The sequence below is a fragment of the Pleurodeles waltl genome, chromosome 12 (genome assembly GCF_031143425.1).
Source record: "Pleurodeles waltl isolate 20211129_DDA chromosome 12, aPleWal1.hap1.20221129, whole genome shotgun sequence".
NCBI classification, from domain to species: Eukaryota; Metazoa; Chordata; class Amphibia; order Caudata; family Salamandridae; genus Pleurodeles; species Pleurodeles waltl.
In genome coordinates, this window is record NC_090451.1 from 13,402,305 (window position 1) to 13,425,018 (window position 22,714).

General features: G+C 44.1%; 1 protein-coding gene across 14 annotated transcripts in view; it reads right to left on the bottom strand.

The window, feature by feature from the left end:
- DAZAP1 (DAZ associated protein 1) overlaps positions 1 to 22,714 on the bottom strand; it is a 432,244-nt gene that overhangs the window by 281,965 nt on the left and 127,565 nt on the right. For 12 of the 14 annotated variants that reach the window (XM_069215790.1, XM_069215789.1, XM_069215791.1 and 9 more), the window contains 2 exons: positions 21,191 to 21,301; positions 4,864 to 4,912 (listed from right to left, as the gene is read on the bottom strand). In XM_069215790.1, the coding sequence (XP_069071891.1) occupies positions 4,864 to 4,912; positions 21,191 to 21,301 (160 nt within the window). The remainder of the gene's footprint in view (positions 1 to 4,863; positions 4,913 to 21,190; positions 21,302 to 22,714) is intronic. The other 2 variants (XM_069215779.1, XM_069215781.1) reach the window with 1 other exon arrangement.

Below are 22,714 nucleotides of genomic sequence, written 5' to 3' on the forward strand. Positions count from 1 at the left end.
GCATTGCAATCTCTTCAGGAGTCATGCTTGGCCTCTCTTCCTAGAAGTTGGAAATATGAACAATGCAGATCTCTGCAACACTGAGAAGTGGTGGAATGGCAACATCAAGTTATCTCTCTGTACTGACTGCAAAGGAGGTACTGTTATGCAATTCAAGCTCTACAATGTAGACAGTGAAGATGCCACAGTATGTCTGCCCTATCTTTCCCCCATCATTCACTTTAAAGGAAAATGAAAAGATATTGTGAAGGACGTTTAAAATGTCCCTTTGCTTTCATCAAGTGATGCTCTTCCGATTTTAAAGTATACTAATGGAACTGCCAATATATCAGGGATAAGGTAGGACCTGCCGTACATTATAAGGATATTGCAAGGCACTGAGGAGTTCCATAACCATACAGAAGAACGAGGCAGAGTTTCCTTATAAGGTTATGGAACTCAGAGGTGACTAGCAATATCTATCATTTATGCCAGGGGCCAATTTATCCCATACAATACTTGGTCACACCATCACCTACCCCACAAACCACTTAAAACATTGGTGTGTAGCTCTGTCATATGAAAGGGTGAGTACGTTTGCAAACACGAAGACTAAAGACGAAAAATAAAAACTCTAGTGCAAAATTAAAGACATCAAAAACCTGTTAGATATTTGTTGCAAATAGGTATTAGAAACAGTTCAATATGAGTAAGTAAAACAAAAAGCTGGAGTATGTTGGAAGGTGTCGTAACATGCAGAACGATTCTAGATTTTCTCTAAGCAGTACAAAAAATGTGTTCTTTGCTCATCACTTTAAGCTATCAAAAAAGAGCAGACGTGTGTTGCTTTAAACAGGTGCTTCAGTTATACTCCATGACCTGACCTGCCTTTCACCTCGGCAGCAGGCACTGTGACGTCAGAACTCGACTGTAATAACCTTAAAATAGTCGAGCTCTGCAGTCTTCTTTATAATCGTCGACTGGCTGATTATAAAGAGATTAGTGATTGCTGTTTTATACAGGGATTACAGAATCACTTGCATTATAGTCTGTTTTTAGGCTGCTAAATTATGCCTTTGTGCTGTCCTTTTCAAAGTAAGGCAAAGAAACTACTCAAAAATGAGACTTTGGAAAAAGTGCTCTGTGATCCCTGCACAGGGACCAGACTATTTAGTTCTTAGGATTATACAAATGAGATTCTCTGATGAGAAATACGTTTTCCTGGATCCATGCAATTAGTGGAGAATCATTCCAACATTTATGACTAGGAATGAAGATCCTACAGTTCAGGAAAAATTACTCAAATTTCTTTTGGCTGACTCATAAGCACAACGGGTGTATCTCCCCACATCCACATGAAACAGTGTGTAGTAAAAAACAGAGTATGGGAACCAGTCTGGTCAACATGATGGGCAGAGTTTGCTGGTCACTGAGCCCAACCTGCATTATTTCAGTGCTGTGCATCTGCTGAGACAGAATAGAACATTTGTATCAAATAAAACCGTTTATTTTTCCCACTCGGTAGGAGGAGGGTAAGATCAAGTTGTAACAAGCCAAATGGTAACCATCTATGCAATGGCCCATGAAACGGCTCTGGCTTGGTCAAATTCCAAGCAGAGACTTTGAAGGGCTGTAAAACTGCCCTTCATAGTAAGATAATCTAACTCCTCTGTCTCATCTTGTAAAAGAAAAATTAAACATAGGATGACTGCCTACATCTGCAGGAACCTCTATGCAGGATTACTGTACACCGGTCTCTAACGGCCAAGGAGTAAAACAGATTTTTGTCACCAGGGGTCCCTCTGCTGCACCAAACACTGAGGAGATACAAAGACTATGGATGTAGGCCGAGACCTAGCTTCATGGCCACAGAGACCATGTGTAATAAATCTCCAAGTCATCAAATGCTCTACATATATTAATGGACACTCTGGTCCCAACTGTGGAAGAGCTGGTTTAGAAAACAAATGCGGTTATATTCTTATCTTAATTTGGGTTTGAGCACTCCAGGAAATTGAGGAGTGACTTTTTGCTTACTGACCAGTCCCTCCCTAGCTCTGCTTGTGTTAGTTTGGAAGAGAAGCCCTCAGTAAGGTGACTAGTCACTGAGACACTAAGTGAAGACAATGCTAAGCAACAAGGTCTAAAATTGAAGAAAGAGTTAATGATGCAACATAATGTAGAGAGCAGGTACACACTAGCTCCCTCAAGGCCACATGCAAGGGTGCAGATCAAACATGTGCTGTTTCACAAGGTGATGGGACCCGCCAGGAGAGGTAGCCTTACCCATGTGGTATAAAGTTTCCTAAACATCTAATCCTTTGGGGAATTGCTCCAAAGGAAACCTGCGTAAGCGCAGCCCAAAGATGTCTGAAAACCAAGTCCTGAATTAAATGCTACTTACCTTTTAAATAAGTAATTTTTGAACAGTAATAAATAACTATTATGATTTTTCAAAAGAGAAATGCTGGGTTATTATAGATCTCAAGAGATCCATGCTGTGATAAAGACATGCTCCAAAAACTTGTATTATGAGAGGAAGCAGCCAGGACGGAATGCCAGTGGGGTGTCGTCTCCAGATCTATACACTGCCAAGTCTGGCTGTGCTTGAAGTCAATCTTCTGCAACATAAAACGAAGTGTACAAGAAGAGATAAGGAAGCCATTCCAAACAAAACCTAAAAAGAGAACAAAAATACTAATGATCAAGCTCACAAGTGCTCGCTGCACAGAGCGAGCAACATGCGCCTGTGAGCTTGTCCCACTAGGTGGCAAAAAGTAGCAAAGGCAGGCAAAGCAGGTGGGGCAGCACTCTGCACACAGGTCTCTAAACGGCTGCCGTAGGTGACAGCGGAGAAGGCGAGGGGCATTCCAACGATGGGAAAGAAGGTAGCCAAGATCTAAAAAAAGATCTAAAGCGTCACTACTTTCAGAAACAGACTCTCGGAACCCTCCAAAGTGAAAGCCAGGGTTCGATTCAAAGAATCTGTCTACTGAGGGCAAAAGGAGTCACCCACATCTTCACTCACTAGTTGCTATAAAACACAGCCATAGCTGCAGGGGACTCACAAAATGACTTCCGTTTATGAGTTGGAAATGGAAGTGCCTAATGACTTGCATTTGAAAGTTGTGCCTATAAATCTGCAGTGTACAGTCAAAAACAGAAAGGGACACAAATCTATTTAAACTTCGTTTACACCCCAATGGAGACAAAGCACTTCTGTCCCTCCTGTGACTTGGGGACTGGCCTGTACCTGTGTGATAGAAGCTTATCAAACACCTGGAGAAGAGAAATCTAGAGAGATATCGTTAATCACAGCCAAACAGTTCACAGAGAGAAAGAAGGAGCTTAACTTAACATTACAATACTTTACTATGAAACACTTAAATATGTCACTAATGGTATTAAACAACTAAGACTTAGCTTAATCGAGATGAAGTGAGACAATGTGCTTATTATGTACTAATGAAGTCAGAGGGTAAAGGATCATTCAGATGGCAAACTATTCTCCAGCATGTATGAAACATGCACCAGGGCACATTACCTGTTCTCCAGGATGTATGGGAGAGGATGCTCTATGTGGGCTATTTTCAAGTGTATTTCATTCCAGGTGGCTACTTTAACCATCAAGTTAATAAAATGTTGCATACTGTTTTCCAAACAAATGAATGACAACCTGATCTAAATTCCAACAGGAAAGTGCCTCATCTACTTTCTAGCATGTATGTAACGTACCACACGGTGCATTACCTACTTCACGACAAATGTAGATTTTCATATTATAGCATACCGACTCCCAGACAAGAATCCAACATAAACTGATGATCTGTTTTTGTATCTATGGCACATGTGGGGCAAATGTCGTTTCTTACAGCATGCCATAGGCTGTAGCATAAATTGCCTTCACTTTAGCAATACCACCACACACAAGGACTAATGTCCAGTGCGTGTGGGACACAAAACAGTGGCATATATTTGGCAGGATGCCACCAAGCAAATGTTTCCCTTGATGTCTCCTATTTTACAAGAAGTATAGTTCATCATATCATGAAAATATATTACAATAGAATGTGTTTCAAGCATGAAGTGCTCAGGCTGACTGCCCTCTGGAAGCTACAGATCCTCACGCATTGTTTCCAGTAGGCGACATGTCTATTACCAACTCCATCAGCTGCACACTTCAGCCCCAATGACTGCCTTATGCCCTCCCTCCATGGTAGTTCCCAGGCTGTCGGTTTTCCACACACAACATGCCTAAGCCTAATTTCTCTGTATATCGTTTTTTCCCCTCACTACTCTCCATAAGAAAAAACAGTCTTTACTGAATATTCTTCATGTGTAAAAGCTCAGGTCAAATGCTCTCCAGAGGCAACATTACTCCATACGTAACATGAGCAAAGCTGACTGTACTTCACATGTAATACGTCTTCAGGCTGACACCTTTCACACCAGTCCTCTGTAGTTCACATACAATGGACCATTCTTGTTTTTTTGATACAGATTTTCCTCAAGCATGAAAACTCCAAAAGCTATGGGACAGGCATCCAACAGAGAAATTCACACGGGCATGAAATGCTAATGAAAGGTGATATTTACCAACTCATTTTATATCTTTCATTTATACACAACATAAAAGTGTACAAACGCTGAAAGCTAGTGGCCATGTTCACTAAATTTGAGCAATGATCAAAACCATCAATTGTCTTAGTGGACTCCTAGAGCACCCAATAAAGGTCTGCTATAGGGGATGACTGCTCTGAGAATCCCTGGGTAGAAACTGCCCAACAGGCAGGAGTCTGGACTAATCTGCGATGGTGTAAAATAGTTTGCCATTTGAACACAAGAAGAAATGGATAATTCCAAGGAAAACAGATCAGTCTTTACCTCGGGGCCTCTGCTTCTCAGCGTCGTAGATCATCACAACCTCTGTCACCTGGAAGAAAGAAGTGGCAACTCAAGAGCGCTCTGGAAGCAGCACCAAGGAGCAGGAAGAGAGTGGTAGAAAGGACACTGGAGGATCCATACAAGAATGAATTTAGACAAGGTGTAACAACAAATCTTGCTAATTTGATCACCATGCAGAATCAACTATGTAAACTTTCCAGGCGAAATTCAAGTTAACAAATTACTATCATTTTAGAATGGAAGGGCACATCCTTTCTCTCGTGTGATCCCCTAAACTCTAAAGCTCACTCAATTAAGATTTGCACATTTCAGACACAATCCACCAATAATCTATATGAGCAGAAACACAAACTGCATTATTAAGCTATGCCTAGCGCGCACTGGAACAGCAAAATCAACCCTAAAAAGTGGCCTCCAGCATCCACCGCCAGTTCTGTAGGGGTATTTCCTTGGATACCCTGAACGATTCACAGTGGTCTCACAAAAAAAAGTAACAAAGCATTGTATTAACACAATACACATAGAGTTGTTTGAACCCTGCTTTTGGCTACAAGAAAATTAGTTACTTACCTGTAACTGCAGTTCTCCAGTATTGGTATCTTTCATAGATTCACATGCTTGAATCATCCCCGTCGTCGAGGTGGGAGCCTCACGGTAAACTTAAATACATAAAGCAGTAAGTCAGTAAAAATAAACCAGTAGGCCCTAGTAGGCCTCATAAGGTATTTTACAGTCTATCCACTTTGTTTTGTGAAAAGACCCAAACTTGAGTATCAACCAATCAGGATTCAGCCCCTCCCAAACACTCCCAACAGAGGCTGAATTCCCTCAGATTTTCTATTAGGAGTGTGAAGTTTAATATCTGTATAATAGGGGAGCCTCTGAGGGGAGGAGGGTGGGTCGCATGTGAATCTATGAAAGATACCAATACTGGAGAACTGCAGTTACAGGTAAGTAACTAATTTTCTTCTCCAGTATTGGATCTTTCAAAGATTCACATGCTTGAATCCGAGTAACGAGCAGTAATGTTTTCTTACTTACTGAATTACATTGACTGTAATTCCATCGTAATTCTATACGTGATGTGATTCACATTAGTTCAGTTTTAAATATGCACTTACATATAATGAAAATGTCACTTACCCAGTGTACATCTGTTCGTGGCATCAGTCGCTGAGATTCACATGGTATGCATGAGCTCGCCATCTGGTGTTGGGTCGGAGTGTTACAAGTTGTTTTTCTTCGAAGAAGTGTTTTCGAGTCACGGGACCGAGTGACTCCACCTTCTGTGCTCATTGCGCATGGGCGTCGACTCCATCTTCGATTGTTTTCCCCGCAGAGGGTGAGGTAGGAGTTGTACTATAGTAATAGTGCCCGCGCAATGAAAAATGTAAGTATGTACCTATTAAAGGATTAAGTAATATATACAAATGTACAAAATTGAAGGTAACTTCTGAACTGCTACAGGCTTCCGGGGAGGTGGGTGGGTCCATGTGAATCTCAGCGACTGATGCCACGAACAGATGTACACTGGGTAAGTGACATTTTCAGTTCGATGGCATCTGTCGCTGTAGATACACATGGTATGCATAGACTAGTAAGCAGTTAGTTCCCCATAAGCGGTGGTTTAGCCTGTAGGAGTAGAAGTTGTCTGAAATAGAGTTCTTAATACAGCTTGACCTACTGTAGCTTGTTGTGCGGATAGCACATCTATACAGTAGTGTTTGGTGAATGTGTGAGGCGTAGACCAAGTGGCTGCCTTACATATTTCCTGCATTGGGATGTTTCCTAAAAAGGCCATTGAAGCACCTTTTTTCCTTGTTGAATGTGCCCTGGGAGTAATGGGCAGTTGTCTTTTTGCTTTAAGGTAGCAGATTTGGATGCATTTAACTATCCATCTGGCTATACCTTGTTTTGATATTGGGTTACCTGCATGAGGTTTTTGGAATGCAATAAATAGCTGTTTAGTTTTTCTGATGTTCTTTGTTCTGTCAATGTAGTACATTAATGCTCTTTTGACATCTAATGTATGTAGTGCTCTTTCAGCCACAGAATCTGGCTGTGGGAAAAATACTGGTAGTTCTACCGTTTGATTTAGATGGAATGGTGAAATAACTTTTGGTAAAAATTTTGGATTAGGTCGTAGGACGACCTTATTTTTATGTATTTGTATAAAAGGCTCTTGTGTTGTGAACGCTTGAATTTCACTTACTCTTCTTAGAGAGAGATGTAATGGCGATGAGAAAGGCAACTTTCCAGGTTAGGAATTGTATTCCGCAAGAGTGCATGGGTTCGAAAGGTGGGCCCATGAGTCTTGTTAGAACCACGTTTAGGTTCCATGAAGGAACAGGTGGTGTTCTTGGTGGTATAATTCTTTTAAGCCCTTCTATAAATGCTTTGATAACTGGTATCCTATACAGGGAAGTTGAATAGGTAGTTTGCAGGTATGCAGATATTGCTGCAAGGTGTATCTTAATAGAAGAGAAGGCTAGCTTTGCTTTTTGTAAATGGAGCAAGTAATTTACTATATGTTTTGGAGTTGCATCTAGCGGTTGTATCTGATTATGATGGCAGTACCAAACAAATCTTTTCCACTTACTTGCGTAGCAGTGTCTAGTGGATGGCCTTCTGGCCTGCTTTATGACTTCCATACACTCTTGGCTAAGTTGCAAGTGTCCGAATTCTAGGATTTCAGGAGCCAGATTGCTAGATTCAGCGATGCTGGGTCCGGGTGTCTGATCTGTTGGTTGTGTTGCGTTAACAGATCTGGTTTGTTGGGCAGTTTGATGTGTGGTACTACAGACAGATCTAGCAGTGTTGTGTACCAGGGTTGTCTTGCCCAAGTTGGTGCTATTAAAATGAGTTTGAGTTTGTTTTGACTCAATTTGTTTACTAGGTAAGGAAGGAGAGGGAGAGGAGGAAAAGCGTAAGCAAATATTCCTGACCAGTTCATCCATAGGGCATTGCCTTGGGATTGCTTGTGTGGGTATCTGGACGCGAAGTTTTGGCATTTTGCGTTCTCTTTTGTTGCAAATAAGTCTATTTGTGGTGTTCCCCAGAGTGTGAAGTAGGTGTACAGAATCTGTGGGTGGATTTCCCATTCGTGGACTTGCTGGTGATCTCGAGAGAGATTGTCTGCCAGCTGATTCTGGATCCCCGGAATAAACTGTGCTATTAGACCAATCTGATGGTGGATTGCCCACTTCCATATTTTTTGAGCTAACAAGCTTAACTGCGTTGAATGTGTTCCTCCTTGTTTGTTTAGATAATACATCGTTGTCATGTTGTCTGTTTTGACAAGGATGTATTTGTGGGTTATGATTGGTTGGAAAGCTTTTAGTGCTTGAAAAACTGCTAATAATTCTAGATGATTTATATGCAGTTTTGTTTGATGTATGTTCCATTGTCCTCTTATGTTGTGTTGATTGATATGTGCTCCCCACCCTGTCATGGAAGCATCTGTTGTTATTACGTACTCTGGCACTGGGTCTTGGAAAGGCCGCCCTATGTTTAAATTTATACTGTTCCACCATAGAAGCGAGAGGTAAGTTTGGCGGTCTAGCAACACCAGATCTAGAAGGTGACCCTGTGCTTGAGACCACTGTGAGGCTAGGCACTGTTGTAAGGGCCTCATGTGCAGTCTTGCGTTTGGGACAATGGCTATGCATGAGGACATCATGCCTAGGAGCTGTAGTATTGTTCTTGCTTGTATTGTTTGGTTTGGAGACATGTGTTGAATGACCCTGTTGAAATTGTGGATCCTTTGTGGAGTTGGCGTTGCTACTCCTTTTGTCGTGTCTATTATGGCTCCTAGATATTGCTGTACTTTGCTTGGCAGAATGTTTGATTTTGCAAAGTTGACGGTGAACCCTAGTTTGTAGAGGGTTTGTATGACTTGATTTGTGTGGTTTGAGCATTGTGTGAGCGAACTGGTTTTGATTAGCCAGTCGTCTAGATACGGGAACACATGTATTTGCTGCCTTCTGATGTGTGCAGCGACTACTGCTAGGCATTTTGTGAATACTCTTGGAGCGGTTGTTAAACCAAAAGGCAATACTTTGAATTGGTAATGTATTCCTTTGAATACAAACCTTAGATATTTCCTGTGTGATTGATGTATTGGTATATGGAAATATGCATCCTTGAGGTCTAGGGTTGTCATGTAGTTGTGTTTTTTGAGCAATGGTAACACTTCTTGTAGTGTGACCATGTGAAAGTGGTCTGATTTGATGAATGTGTTTACTACTCTGAGGTCTAGAATTGGTCTCAGTGTTTCGTCCTTTTTTGGTATCAAGAAGTACAGTGAATAAACTCCTGTGTTTATTTGTGTGCTTGGTACTAATTCTATTGCATTTTTTTGCAGTAGTGCTTGAACTTCTATCTCTAGAAGCTGTGAATGGTATTTTGTTAAATTTTGTGATTTTGGTGGTATGTCTGGAGGGAATTGCAGGAATTCTATGCAATAACCATGCTGGATAATTGCTAAGACCCATGTGTCTGTAGTTATTTTGTCCCATGCTTCGTAATATTGACGTATCCTCCCGCCCACTGGTGTTGTGTGGGAGGGGTGTGTGACATGTGAGTCACTGCTTGTTGGTAGTGGTTTTGGGGCTTTGAAATCTTCCCCTATTCCTAGGGAATTGCCCCCCTCTATACTGGCCCCGAAAACCTCCCCTGTACTGTCCCTGGTAGGTGGGCGGTGCGGACTGTGAGGTGCTAGCTTGTGTGGCCTGACCCCGAAACCCTCCTCTAAAAGGTGTTTTGCGGAAGGTGTTATAAGATCCTCTGCTCTGCGGGGAGTAGAGTGCGCCCATGGCCTTGGCAGTGTCAGTGTCCTTCTTGAGCTTTTCTATGGCTGTGTCGACCTCCGGTCCGAACAGAAGTTTTTCGTTTACTGGCATGTTAAGCACTGCCTGCTGAATTTCTGGCTTGAATCCAGACGTTCTGAGCCATGCGTGCCTACGGATGGTAACCGACGTATTAATGGTTCTTGCGGCCGTGTCTGCTGCATCCATGGAGGAGCGTATTTGATTGTTGGAAATGTTTTGACCCTCCTCAACAACCTGTTTTGCTCTCTTTTGCAGATCTTTTGGGAGATGTTCAATGAGATGCTGCATCTCATCCCAGTGGGCTCTGTCGTATCGCGCTAACAGCGCTTGTGAATTTGCGATGCGCCACTGGTTTGCTGCTTGGACAGCAACCCTCTTCCCGGCTGCATCGAACTTCCTACTTTCTTTATCTGGGGGAGGTGCATCCCCAGAAGTGTGTGAGTTTGCCCTTTTTCTGGCAGCCCCTACCACCACAGAGTCTGGTGGCAGCTGAGAGGTGATGAATACAGGGTCCGTAGGAGGCGCCTTATACTTCTTGTCCACCCTAGGCGTCACTGCCCTACTTTTTACTGGCTCCTTGAAAATGTCCTTTGCATGGCGTAGCATGCCTGGGAGCATCGGCAGGCTTTGGTAGGAGCTGTGGGTTGAAGAGAGGGTGTTAAATAAAAAATCATCCTCTACTTGTTCCGAGTGTAGTTCCACATTATGGAATAGTGCTGCTCTAGCCACCACTTGTGAGTAGGCTGTGCTGTCTTCCGGTGGTGATGGCCTAGTTGGGTATGTGTCTGGGCTGTTATCAGACACTGGTGCGTCGTACAAGTCCCACGCATCCTGATCTTGGTCATCGTGGCTCATGGCGGTGTGAGCTGGCGAATGTGACGGGGTGTAAGTTGGCGAAGCCGGAGTTACAGGTGGAGGCGAGGGAGGAGGTGTTACCTTTTGTGCTGTTTGTTGCTGAGGAGTAAACTGAAGCGTTCTCTTTCGTTTGACAGGTGGAAGGGTACTGATCTTCCCAGTCCCCTGCTGAATAAAGATACGCTTTTGCGTGTGATCCACGTCAGTGGATTGCAGTTCTTGTTCAAATCTATGTTTCTTCATTTGAGAAGACATAGAATGCTCTTCAGTGTAGGAGCCAGAAACAGGGTCTGATGTCGCTTTTTTCGGCTCCGAAACCCCTGTCGATTGTTTTTTCGGCTCCGAGGTAACCTTCCTTTTTTTCTGTGCCGAAAATTCTTGGCCTCTATGGTCTTCGGCGCCACTGTCTCGGCGTCGATCCGTGTCGACACCGAACTCTCGGTGTCGATGCTTTTGTTTAGCACTCTCTCGGTCTCGAGGAGGCTGCGTGCCGGTGTCTCGACCGGAGTCGGACGATCTCGACACTAAATGGGCCTTTTTCGGTGCCGATTGTTGGTCACCGAGAATTTGGGTGGAGCCATGGCCGGTTGGCAGTGGCGTCCCCTGGGCCTTCTTTCCTTTTTTAAGGTTTGATCTCGACGTCTTACTCACAGTTCTTGTAGAGTGTAGCTCGTCGGAGTCTGAATCCTGGATGGAAAAGGATTCCTCCTGTTCCTCTTCTGTCTCGAACTGTCGACGCTCTTTTGGCGTGGACGCCATCTGGAGTCTTCTCGCTCGACGGTCGCGCAGAGTTTTTCGGGACCGGAACGCCCGACAGGCCTCACAGGATTCTTCGCTGTGCTCGGGTGACAGGCACAGATTACAGACCGAGTGTAGGTCCGTATAAGGATATTTGTTGTGGCATTCGGGGCAGAATCGAAACGGTGTCCGTTCCATCGGCGTTGTCCTCCACGCGGTCGGGCCGACTAGGCCCCGACGGGGTGCCGAAATCTACCCCGAAGGGCACCGAAGCGCTTCGATGTTCAACGCGTCGTTGTATGTGTCTATCTCTAACCGGATCGCAACGATACCGTCGAAAATCTTCCGTCTTCAGCTATCTTTCCGTTCCGAAACTCGGAGCGACAGGAACACGTCCGAACCCGATGGCGGAAAGAAAACAATCGAAGATGGAGTCGACGCCCATGCGCAATGAGCACAGAAGGTGGAGTCACTCGGTCCCGTGACTCGAAAACACTTCTTCGAAGAAAAACAACTTGTAACACTCCGACCCAACACCAGATGGCGAGCTCATGCATACCATGTGTATCTACAGCGACAGATGCCATCGAACTTATATTTATATTCACAAACATACGAATATAAAAGCAATAAAATGTGTGTGGCAAGAAATCCTGACACAGTTTATGCTATTATTATGGAGAATACGACACGTTAAACAGTAGAAGAAAATGAACCATTAATGACCATACCTCGAGTGTGGTGGTGGGATGTGTAAGAGGCTCACCTTAACGAAATAGATGCCTCAGCACTGCTTGTCCCACTGCTGTATCAACCTGGTTTGTCTCCTCTAGACAGTAATGTTTTGTAAATGTGTGTTGGCTGGACCATGTTGCTGCTCTACAGATGCTATGTAGTGGTACACCTGCAAAGAGTGCCGCTGAAGTGGCTACCGATCTTGTAGAGTGGGCTCTCACCTTGGTGTGGAGCGGCTTTCCTGCTTTTGAATGGCAGAATTGAATCGCCAGGCCAATCCATCTTGCCAAAGTCTGTTTGGACACCGAGTGTCCCTTCTTTGTTCCGCCGAATGCTACAAATAATTGATCCGACTGGCGGATGGCCTGAGTTTTCTGTAGATAAAACTTTAAACATCTTTTAATATCGAGAGAATGTAATGTTTTTTCCGCCAATGTTTGCGGATTTGGAAAAAAGGTTTTTAAGATGACTGGTTCATTTAAATGAAATGTTGAGGGAACTTTCGGAATGAATTTAGGATTTGTCCGCAGGATGACACCTGAGTTTGTAAACTGGAGGAACGGCTGTTTGATGGTGAAAGCCTGAATGTCACTGACTCTTTTTGCCGAAGTAAGAGCTAACAGTAACGCTGTTTTCCATGCGAGGAATTTTAGGTCAGCTTGGTGGATCGGCTCAAAAGGAGCTTTCATGAGTTGCAACAACACAACATTCAATGACCATAGAGGCGGGGGTTTCCTAATTGGCGGGAAGACCCGAAAAAGGCCCTTCATAAATTGTTTGACAATTCTTGTGGAACACAAAGAGAGTCTATCTGGTGATCTGCGGTATCTGGAGATTGCTGCCAGATGTACCCGTATGGAAGAATATGCAAGTCCTGATTTTGCCAGGAGCAGGAGATATGGAAGTATCTGTTCCGGAGTAGAAGATAAAGGATGTATATTTTCCGCTGCACACCAAACACAAAACCGTTTCCATTTAAGTCTATAGGTTTTGTTGGTAGTGTCAGCTCTAGCTTTTGCTAAGATGTCTCTACACTCTGGGGAGATTTAGAGATTTAAGTATTCATTGTGTTCAGGAGCCAAGCCGACAAATGAAGAGACGACGGATGTGGGTGTGTGACTTGTCCCTGGTGCATCGTTAAAAGAGTCGGACTCTGTCTGAGTGGTAGATGTGGTCGTTCGGAGAGCATGAGGAGCTCCGTATACCATATTTGTCTGGGCCATCTGGGAGCTATGAGTAGAAGTCGACACCCCTCCGTCTTCATTTTCCTGATGACTCTCGGCATGAGCGGGATCGGAGGAAAAGCGTAGGCATAAACTCCTGACCATCTCATCGAAAACGCATTCCCCCACGAATCTTTTTGGGGAAGCCAACTTGCGTAGAACTGGCATTTCTTGTTCTCGAGAGTGGCAAATAGGTCTAAGTTTGGTTTGCCCCATAATAGAAACAGGCCATTGAGAGTTTTCTGGTCTAGCTCCCACTCGTGATAAGGAATTACTGTCCTGCTCAAGGTGTCTGCTAGAACATTGATCTGTCCTGGCACATGCTCCGCTTTTAGTGAAATATTGTGTTTGATGGCCCATGTCCAAATTTGTTGGGCTAGCTGCGAGAGTTGTAGGGACCTTGTGCCTCCTTGCTTGTTTAGATAAAACATGCTGGTCATGTTGTCCGTCCGGATTAAGACGCTTGCACATTGTATCTTTGGTAAGAAAGCTTTTAGAGCTAAGTGTATTGCTTTGAGTTCTAGATAATTGATGTGGAGCTGGCTCTCTTGCTGATTCCAGATTCCGCTGATTTGCAGGTCCTGGCAATGTGCACCCCATCCTTCGAGAGAGGCATCCGTTGTTACTATGTAACTTGGTGTTTGAAGAAGAAAAGACAGCCCTTTTGAGAAATTGGTTGGAGTCGCCCACCACCTCATAGTGTTCTTCATTAGAGGCGTTATGCGAATCTTGTCTTCGAAGGAGCCGAGGACCTGTGTCCATTGTATGTCCAATTGCTCTTGCAGGGGCCGCATATGGAGCCTGCAATCTGGGACTAGCGGAATGCACGATGATATCATTCCGAGCAATGATTTGTAGATGCGGACTGAAACGAACTTTTTTCTGGATAGGTTGTCTGCCAACGAGGTTAACTTTTGTTTCCTCTCGTGTGATGGGTACGCTTTGCTGCGTACTGTGTCCAAAATTGCTCCCAAGAAACTCAATTCTTGTTTGGGGTATATCTGAGATTTCTGGTAGTTGACTACAAACCCAAGGCTGTGTAACAAATGAAGGCAATAGGAAATATGATTTGTTACTTGGAATTTTGAGGGTGCCTTTATAAGCCAGTCGTCCAGGTAAGGGAAGACCTGGATACCTGCCTGGCGAAGATGTGCTGCTACTGGAGCTAGCATTTTTGTGAAGATTATGGGGGCTGATTTGAGACCGAATGGTAGAACCCGGAATTGGAGGTGCATACTTCCTACCCTGAACCTTAAAAATTTGCGATGGTTGCGATATATGGGGATATGAAAATAAGCATCCTGGAGGTCTACGGATGCCATCCAATCGCCCGTGTTTAAGAGACGCAGGACATCCTGCAACGTTACCATCCTGAACGATTGTTTCTTTAGAAACTTGTTTAGTGCTCTCAAGTCCAGGATGGGGCGCCAGTCTCCTGCGGGTTTCTTGAGAAGGAAAAACCGGGAATAGAATCCCTTGTTCCTTTGAGATAAAGGGACTGGTTCTATTGCTCCTTTTGTTAGCATTATCCTTACTTCCCTGAGAAGTTGGCTCAACCTCAGAGGCGGTGTACCCGATGGAGGGACACTCGGTGGTGTTTGGATAAATTCCAGAGTATGACCTCTGGTCACCACATCTAGTACCCATCTGTCCGATGTTATAGCCTTCCACTTGGGGAAATAAGAATTGATGCGACCTCCGACCTTCAATATTGATTGGGGAGGTGTTGAGATTATCCGCTGGTCATTGCTTTCTGCCTGTATCTCTTGCTCGGGCAGCTCCTCTTCCTCTAGCCGGATGTTTGTAAGCTGCGGCTGGTGGTAATCGATAATGCTGCTGTTGTTGATGGTACTGATGTCCTGGTCCTGTGGAGGAAGATGTATATTGTGACCTGTATTGTTGGTATCCACCTCGAAAGGAGTAATTACCTCTACCCCTTGCTCCACGAAAAGGTAGTTTTTTATATTGCAGGGTACCTAGGGATTTTGCCGTATCGGTATCCGTCTTGATAGCCTGCAGCATATCATCGACATGTTTGCCAAACAAACTCTCTCCATCGAAGGGCATGTCGAGAACACGAGTCTGGACTTCTGGTCTAAATGAAGTAGCTTTAAGCCACCCTTGTCTGCGCAGGACTGCTGGCTCCAGCTAATTGTCGAAAGCCAGTGAGGGAAATATCTATTGCACTGTCTATTATCTCTGCGGAAACCCTTTCTCCCTCCTGCAAGACCTTTTTAGCCTCCACCTTGAGATCTTCTGGCAGTGAATCTACAAAAACGGACATGTCTGCCCACATCTGCCGATCGTACCTTCCCAGGATGGCGAGGGAATTTGCCGCCTTGACCGTTACTGCAGCAACCGAGGAGAATTTCTTACCGATATTGTCTAGTCTCCTTCCCTCTTTGTCTGGGGGAGACGCAATAGGGGTAGAGGGGTTTTTGGATCGTCGTTGAGCCGCCTGTGATATAACCGAGTCAGGTTTCGGTTGTGAGACTAAACAGGCCGGAGAATCATCTGGGGCCTTGTATTTTTTCTCTAGCCTTGGCATTTGTGAAGGCACTGTTGCCGGGTTTTTCATTGCCTTCAAACCCTCCTGCCATAAGAAATCCACAATAGGTATGGCTCTTACAGATCTCTTTGATGGCTCTTTAAAGTCATACAAAAAACACTCAGTTTCATGGGAAACAATTTCCAGGCCAAAACGTTTCGCCGCTCTCTCTATGATATTATGGAAACCTCCTATGTCTTCTGGAGGAGAATCCACTGGAGCTGCTGGAGGTGGAGATGGTGTGGGAACGAGATAATCGTCCCATTCACTAGCCGCTGAATCTGCTAGCTCGCCCTCTTCCCTTTCGTCGTCCGACGAGAGGTAAGCTTCCGGAGCTTGGCTAGTTACAGGTCTACTAGCCTGTGGCGTTTCGGAAACATTAGTAGTTTGAGCTTGCTGGTAACTCTGAGGTCTAGGTGGCGTGGACTGAGTTGACGGTGGGAACCTTTTATAGTAGTCCTTCAACATATGTTGTAAATCTGTCACTAATGTGCTAGGCATAGCTAGAGGCGATGGTTGGTTTGCCTGTGGATAAGATGTTGAAGCATAACTATGCTGGTAATGTTGATCCTCTTCTTCATCAAACTCTTGACATTTGACATTTAGTTGAGACGGGCTACTAGCTGCCCCAAACATTCCATGAACGTCATCATCCTCATCGTCTAAAAGATGTTGCGGTGGGTATGGCAGCACCTTACTTGGTGATGTATGCATCGGCAAAATGTCAGATGGCTTGTCCCCTATATTAATAAGGGAAAGGGGTAAGAATCTGGTGGAGTCCTCATGATGGTATGAGGAATGAGCTGGTGAAATGTCCAAAGGTTTGTAAACTGTTAATGCTGTGGTGATCGTCAGATCCATCGTCGACGGTTCCCTCGTCGACGGTTCTCTCGTCGACGGTTCTCTCGTCGACGGCACTGTCGTCAACTGTACTGTCGTTGACGGGTCTCTCGTCGACGGGTCTCTCGTCGACGCTTCCGTCCATGACTGCGTCTTTTCCTTAGTCGACGGTCCCTTCGTCGACGGGTATTTTAGCGACGACGGTCGCTTCGCCGACGTAGTTTGCGTAGATGGGAGTGCCCTGGATGATTTGTGAACCCAGGAGGCCTCCGCTGTCGACGATGTGGTTGCCGACGAAGCTCTTTTGAAGATTTTTGCAGTAATAATCGTCGTCGATGACAAAGGCGACGACGTCATAATCATCGGTGAGGATGGTGTTGTGAACGTCGACGATACCGTAGTCGCTGTTACCGTCGACACTGTCATCGACGGGGCGGTCGTCGACGGTTGTTTTTTCACCAAAAAGAGTTTTTCTGACTCTTTTTGTGGTGACAGAGACAGGGATGGTTTCTTTGAGGTGCTTTTCCGGTGTAACGGCGTAGTAGGTTCTGAATGAACCTTTTTTGGTCCATGTTTAACTGCCTCTTCAGTTAAGACTTGTTTAGTCTTTTTGTGCATTTTTCTTGGTGGTTCATCCGCACCTCTATCTCTCTCACCTGTTCTTTTCTGAGGGCGAGAAGTTTGTGGTGACTCTTCGCTGTCTGATGAAGGATGCTCTAAGGCTTTCTGTTTTTGCAGCCATAAGAGAAGTCTACCCTCTCGGTCTTTGAGGGTTTTTTGACTAAAGGTGCGACAGATTTTGCAGTCTCTCACCTTATGGTCTGGATGAAGGCAGTAAATACACTTCTTGTGGGGGTCATCAATATGTAGTCTCTTCTTCCCACAGTTGTCACAGTCTCTGAACAGACCCTTCTTTGCCTTTTCAGACATAGTAAAGTTGTAACTAGTTTCCTGAGAGAAAAAACAATCTTCAGTCAGAAAATAGGAAAAAAACTGAGCAGAGCTCAGGGAGACTCCCTTCACACGACGTGCGGTAGAAAATCTGAGGGAATTCAGCCTCTGTTGGGAGTGTTTGGGAGGGGCTGAATCCTGATTGTTTGATACTCAAGTTTGGGTCTTTTCACAAAACAAAGTGGATAGACTGTAAAATACCTTATGAGGCCTACTTGGGCCTACTGGTTTATTTTTACTGACTTACTGCTTTTTATATATTTAAGTTTACCGTGAGGCTCCCACCTCGACGACGGGGATGATTCAAGCATGTGAATCTATGAAAGATCCAATACTGGAGAACGTTGTCAATCTTTACCCCTGCCAACTTGACACATCATATTCATAAAGTTCAAACTCCCTCGATGGACAGGTCTTATAGATCAGTCTGCTAAGAGATTCAGCCGCAGCAGCAGTGTGCCTAGAAAAGTCTGGAAAAAAAGCATATTGTATGTAGGAGAATGTTTTCTTTAGGACAAAAACCCTTACCCACCGAGGGCAGCATGCTTCATCATTGGGTTCCTTCCACACACTTGGACCAAATGCACCTGATGTGGGCTATGGCTCTCCAACGGAAAGGAACTGAGATGTTTTAATTTCAATTTAGCATTACGAATGGGTGAGAGGCAGAGTGCTAAGTGGTGAATGTAAAATTATCTCCTAATGGGCAGAATATCAGTTTTATTTAGATGCCCCCACTGGATGGGATTAAAAGAAAAGTGACCGGGAGTTTGGAAACAATGCTCTGCTTATAAGGACCGACCCCGTTTCCAAGAGAGAGAAAACCATACCTGGAGAAAGTGCTGATGACAGGGCATGATGGATAAAGCAGTAGTGTCTGTAGGATACCCTAAATAGCTTTGTCTTTTTGTCACATAATAAAAATATGTGTGGAAGTTTGTGTTGTCAGTTTTAATGACAGGGACACTTTTAGGTTTCAACTGTGGACAGCGCACGCCTCTTCCTGTGTTTACCTCTCCTAGAGAGCAGAGACCATTTACACTATCCCTCATTTTATGAGCAAATTAAAAACTTTTTTTTTCTTGGTCTACAAACCGTCCTCAGGAGTGCTGGTGTTTTCATTCGCTCAAAGAGCCATTAACAAAAAAAATCTTATCCCCACACTGTACACAGTTGATGTTGCCATCGCCCATGTATCTTTGGTCGCCATTCTTGTTTACCAACCACCCTGGGTCTTGTCCATACCCTCAGACTAAAGATGTCCAACTCAGTCTGCAAAGGTGCCTCAGTAACTACCCACGACCCTGCTTCCAATCAAGCACAACGGAGACCAAGTCTCATCACATGATCCCCAACAGGCAGTGAGGTCCTCTCCTGTTACCCCTCACGGGCTCTGTGACCAGCACTCCTTGCTGAACAGCGGCCCAGCGTGGGACAGTGAACCCGGGTCACAGATGGTAAGTTTTACAGACGCTTATCAGGGCAGTGTTGTGGCTGCACCGGCTCTGGAGTGTGAGCTTGCGCTGTTGGACACTCAACTTAGACCGGCTGTGCTGCAGCGGGAATGCATCGTGAGGGACCTGCAAGAGCAATGCAAGCCAGCCGGAGGAGGGCACAAACGCAAGTAAATGCTGTCTGCGCACAACTATCAGCGATGCACTGACGTCCCCACCAACCTACGGCGCACTATTGGGGGGGCATCTTCTGACAGGCCTGGCTTCATACCATACCTGTACAAACTGATAAAGACCTGTATTTTCTTTGTATCCCCATTTTAAGGCTAATGCAAATGGTTATTATTAACAAGCGAAAACCTAACTAACGTTCACAGACTGGGAATTGACTGATTCCAACATGGTCTCAGAAGAGAACAATATTGCCGAATGTGCGCTCTTCAGCATAGGGGTGGCGGTGTTCGAACTTTCGTCCCAGCAAAATAGTCTTCCCCCCAAAAATCTGTGGTTTTTTTACTGTTAAAATGTGAGCTATGACGTGATTCATGCAGCTTTCAAGCCAAAATATAACAGTGTATTGAGGGTATCTCCTCTAGGGATTATATACAGATATTCATTAATGTTTTCAATTTATCAAAATACAAACTTGAATGTAATACAAGCAAACAATTTTGGTGTCATTTCTATATTTGCAGTGTGCATGTGTTTTACATTTTAATATCTTAGGCATTTGCAACAGCTGCCAATCACAATCTTATCACCAACGCACACATCCGTTCATTAAAAAAGTGCCTCTGTGCCCATGGGTGGTGTGTTCAGCGACCCTGGCCTCGCTGCTATTCATCGAGCAGCATTATATGTCCGTGCTTAGCTTAATGGCACTGAATGGGCTCTTTGCTGCCCATTGGTCAACAATACGGCAAGGCTCACTATGTCAGTGATTCAAACAAAAGAGCCCAGCAAGCAAATATAAAGCTCATCTTGTCCTGTAAATCACAAGCTTTTCTCACCAATGCATACATCTGTTCACTAACAAGTCAGAAATAACAAACCTGATGTGCAAAATCAGTGCCTCTTTTGCCATCTGTGTAATTAGGCACTCCCATTGCAGAGACGGCTTGGCTATGCCAATGGTTGTCATAATTTATCATTAGCATTTGTTTTTTTAAGAAAAGAAAATTGCCCAATATAGCTTGCAATAGGCTGTCGAAAATGTGTTTGGTTTAAAAAAAAAGGTGCCCCAGGATCCCAGCTGTGGACTAGCATAGAGCTATCATTAATCCACCGAAGGACGAACATACTGCTGGGCCCAGTCCCAGGCTGGTGGAGGGAAGAAGGAAAGGACGGATGTTACTGGCACCAGTGTGCTTCACATACACTGATGTGACACCATGATAAGACGTTATGTGGCTAGGATGACAGCATTGATCAGCAGCATCTGGTGCCCAAGAGAGACTCAGACTTGTTCGACATTTTGAGATTTCAGATCCAAAGAGGAACCTGGAGTTGGGTCACATAAGTAATCTGAGCGCAAACCACTGGGAAGCAGTGTATAGTGCAAGGTTAAAAAGTTCTGCTTTTTTGTGCAGACGATATTCTACCATTCATAAGGCATAACTCCACAGTAAAATATTTACTGATGTAGGCTGCAGGAACTTAATAAAAATACACAAAGGCAAAATATTGATATTATGTGAATCAATGCACAAACAAAATAAGCATGGAGTGAGGAGGTTGTTCAAGATGAGCAGGGCACGGTTACGTATCTAGCTGTAGTCATTTATAAACGCCAGGGCACATACTTTTGATCCAGTTAAAAAGTGGCACCAGTTCCTACAAGCTGTGAATGGAGGAGTTGATGTGAAAGCTACAGAAGATTACACAAAGAGGGCTTAACATTTCTTTTTTGCTCACAGGACACTTTCTTCCGGTTATTTTTCTACCAGTCTGCAAATATGCCTCCTTTGAAAAGTGGAAGCTTCCTCAGTAAAATAAGAACCGCTTTTTTTCCAAAGCAATGTGCGCCCTACACAATGTAAATTCTAGTGCAAGAGAAAGTCAAGACTAAACCAGGAAATAAGTACTAGATGATAACAAGACTGCTACAACAAGTAATTGTTGGGATCTACTCACCACACCAAATCGCTTGAAGTAGTCCCGGAGTTCAGTCTCTCCACAGTTGTGAGGGATTCCACCAACAAAGATTTTATTTGATCTGGTGGGATCCACCTTCGGGCCTTTCTGCTGTAGGAACATGGGATAAAGTGTGTCAGCTGGGTATAAAGTGTCCGAAACCCCTGATTAACTTTCACAGCAACCTGTGTCAAAGGAATGTAAAGCAGTTAAGTCCAAATTCAAGCAGCACACAGTGTGAGAGGGCGCATGTTGGAAAGCACCACATACCTACTGCGCCATTTGCTCTACTTCCAAATATCACACACTACAACTAAACCAGCACAAACAGAACACACACACTTACTAACAAGCACAAGTAAAAAGCAAACACCCAAAAGCGGCCAACTACCTGTGGGCAAGTTTAAAAGAATCAGGAGAGCAGGAAACCAATAAATGTTACTCACCGTGGCTACTTCGGAGTTCCTCGTTTTTCAGACCTTGGTGGGCCATGCTTTTTTTGGACGGCAGAAGCACAGAAACTATAGCACGTGAAGTGAGCTAGGAAGATTAAGCTCAGATGCTTGAAGCAGGTGATTGTAAGAAAAGCGGAGAGCTTGGTGGTGGGAGCAGAGACACGTTCTGTCAACTGCGTGTTCTGTAACCCATCTATAAATGGAATCTATATTAAGAGTCCAGCTGGAAGTACAGGAAAAAGAGGGCAGGCCTTATGAATGATGGAGATGGAGAGATGAAAAATATAGAATTTACTGGAAGGATAAGTTACTTACCTGTAAATCCTAGTTTTCTTCAAGGGGATCCTCATCAAAGTCATAAACATTGAATATTCCCGCCCTTGTGCGGGGACCCCGGAGCATATATAAAATATATACCTATAAAGTATGAAATATGCACGAAAAATATATATATAGCATTTTTAGTAGACATATCTTTCATACTAAACTCATATATACATGTGTAAAACAGCAATGCAGGCTATAATCATAAACAAGCAAAAATGCTTTATTTCTATGTTTTTTTTTTTTTTTTAATCATTATAAAATTACAATAGAGAATAAATATCTACCCAAGCCCCCAAAACTGGGCTTAGGGAAATAAGCAGTAGTAATCACTAGGGAAAAAACTACATTGAAAAACAATGAAGCATTCTTAGCCAATAGGCTGCATGCAGGTTAACACAGGAGAACCATAAAAACTTTGGCACCGTGCCTTTAAGACCCTGAGCAACTCCAGTATCCCACCATGCCTCAGGGGTGAAGGAAAGGTGACAGTTGGTTCACAGTTAGATCAGTACTTTTTTACGGTGACAATTCGTGTAACTGATTCGAAAGACAGTCTGTCCTGCACTTCTAGGAGACGTGCGTCCGGGGAGGAGGGAGGGTTGTTTATGACTTTGATGAGGATACCCCTGGAAGAGAACTAGGATTTACAGGTAAGTAACTTATCCTTCTCTTCCAGGGGATCCTCATCAATAGTCATAAACATTGAATAGATTAGCAAGCCCATCCCTAAACTCTGCGGACT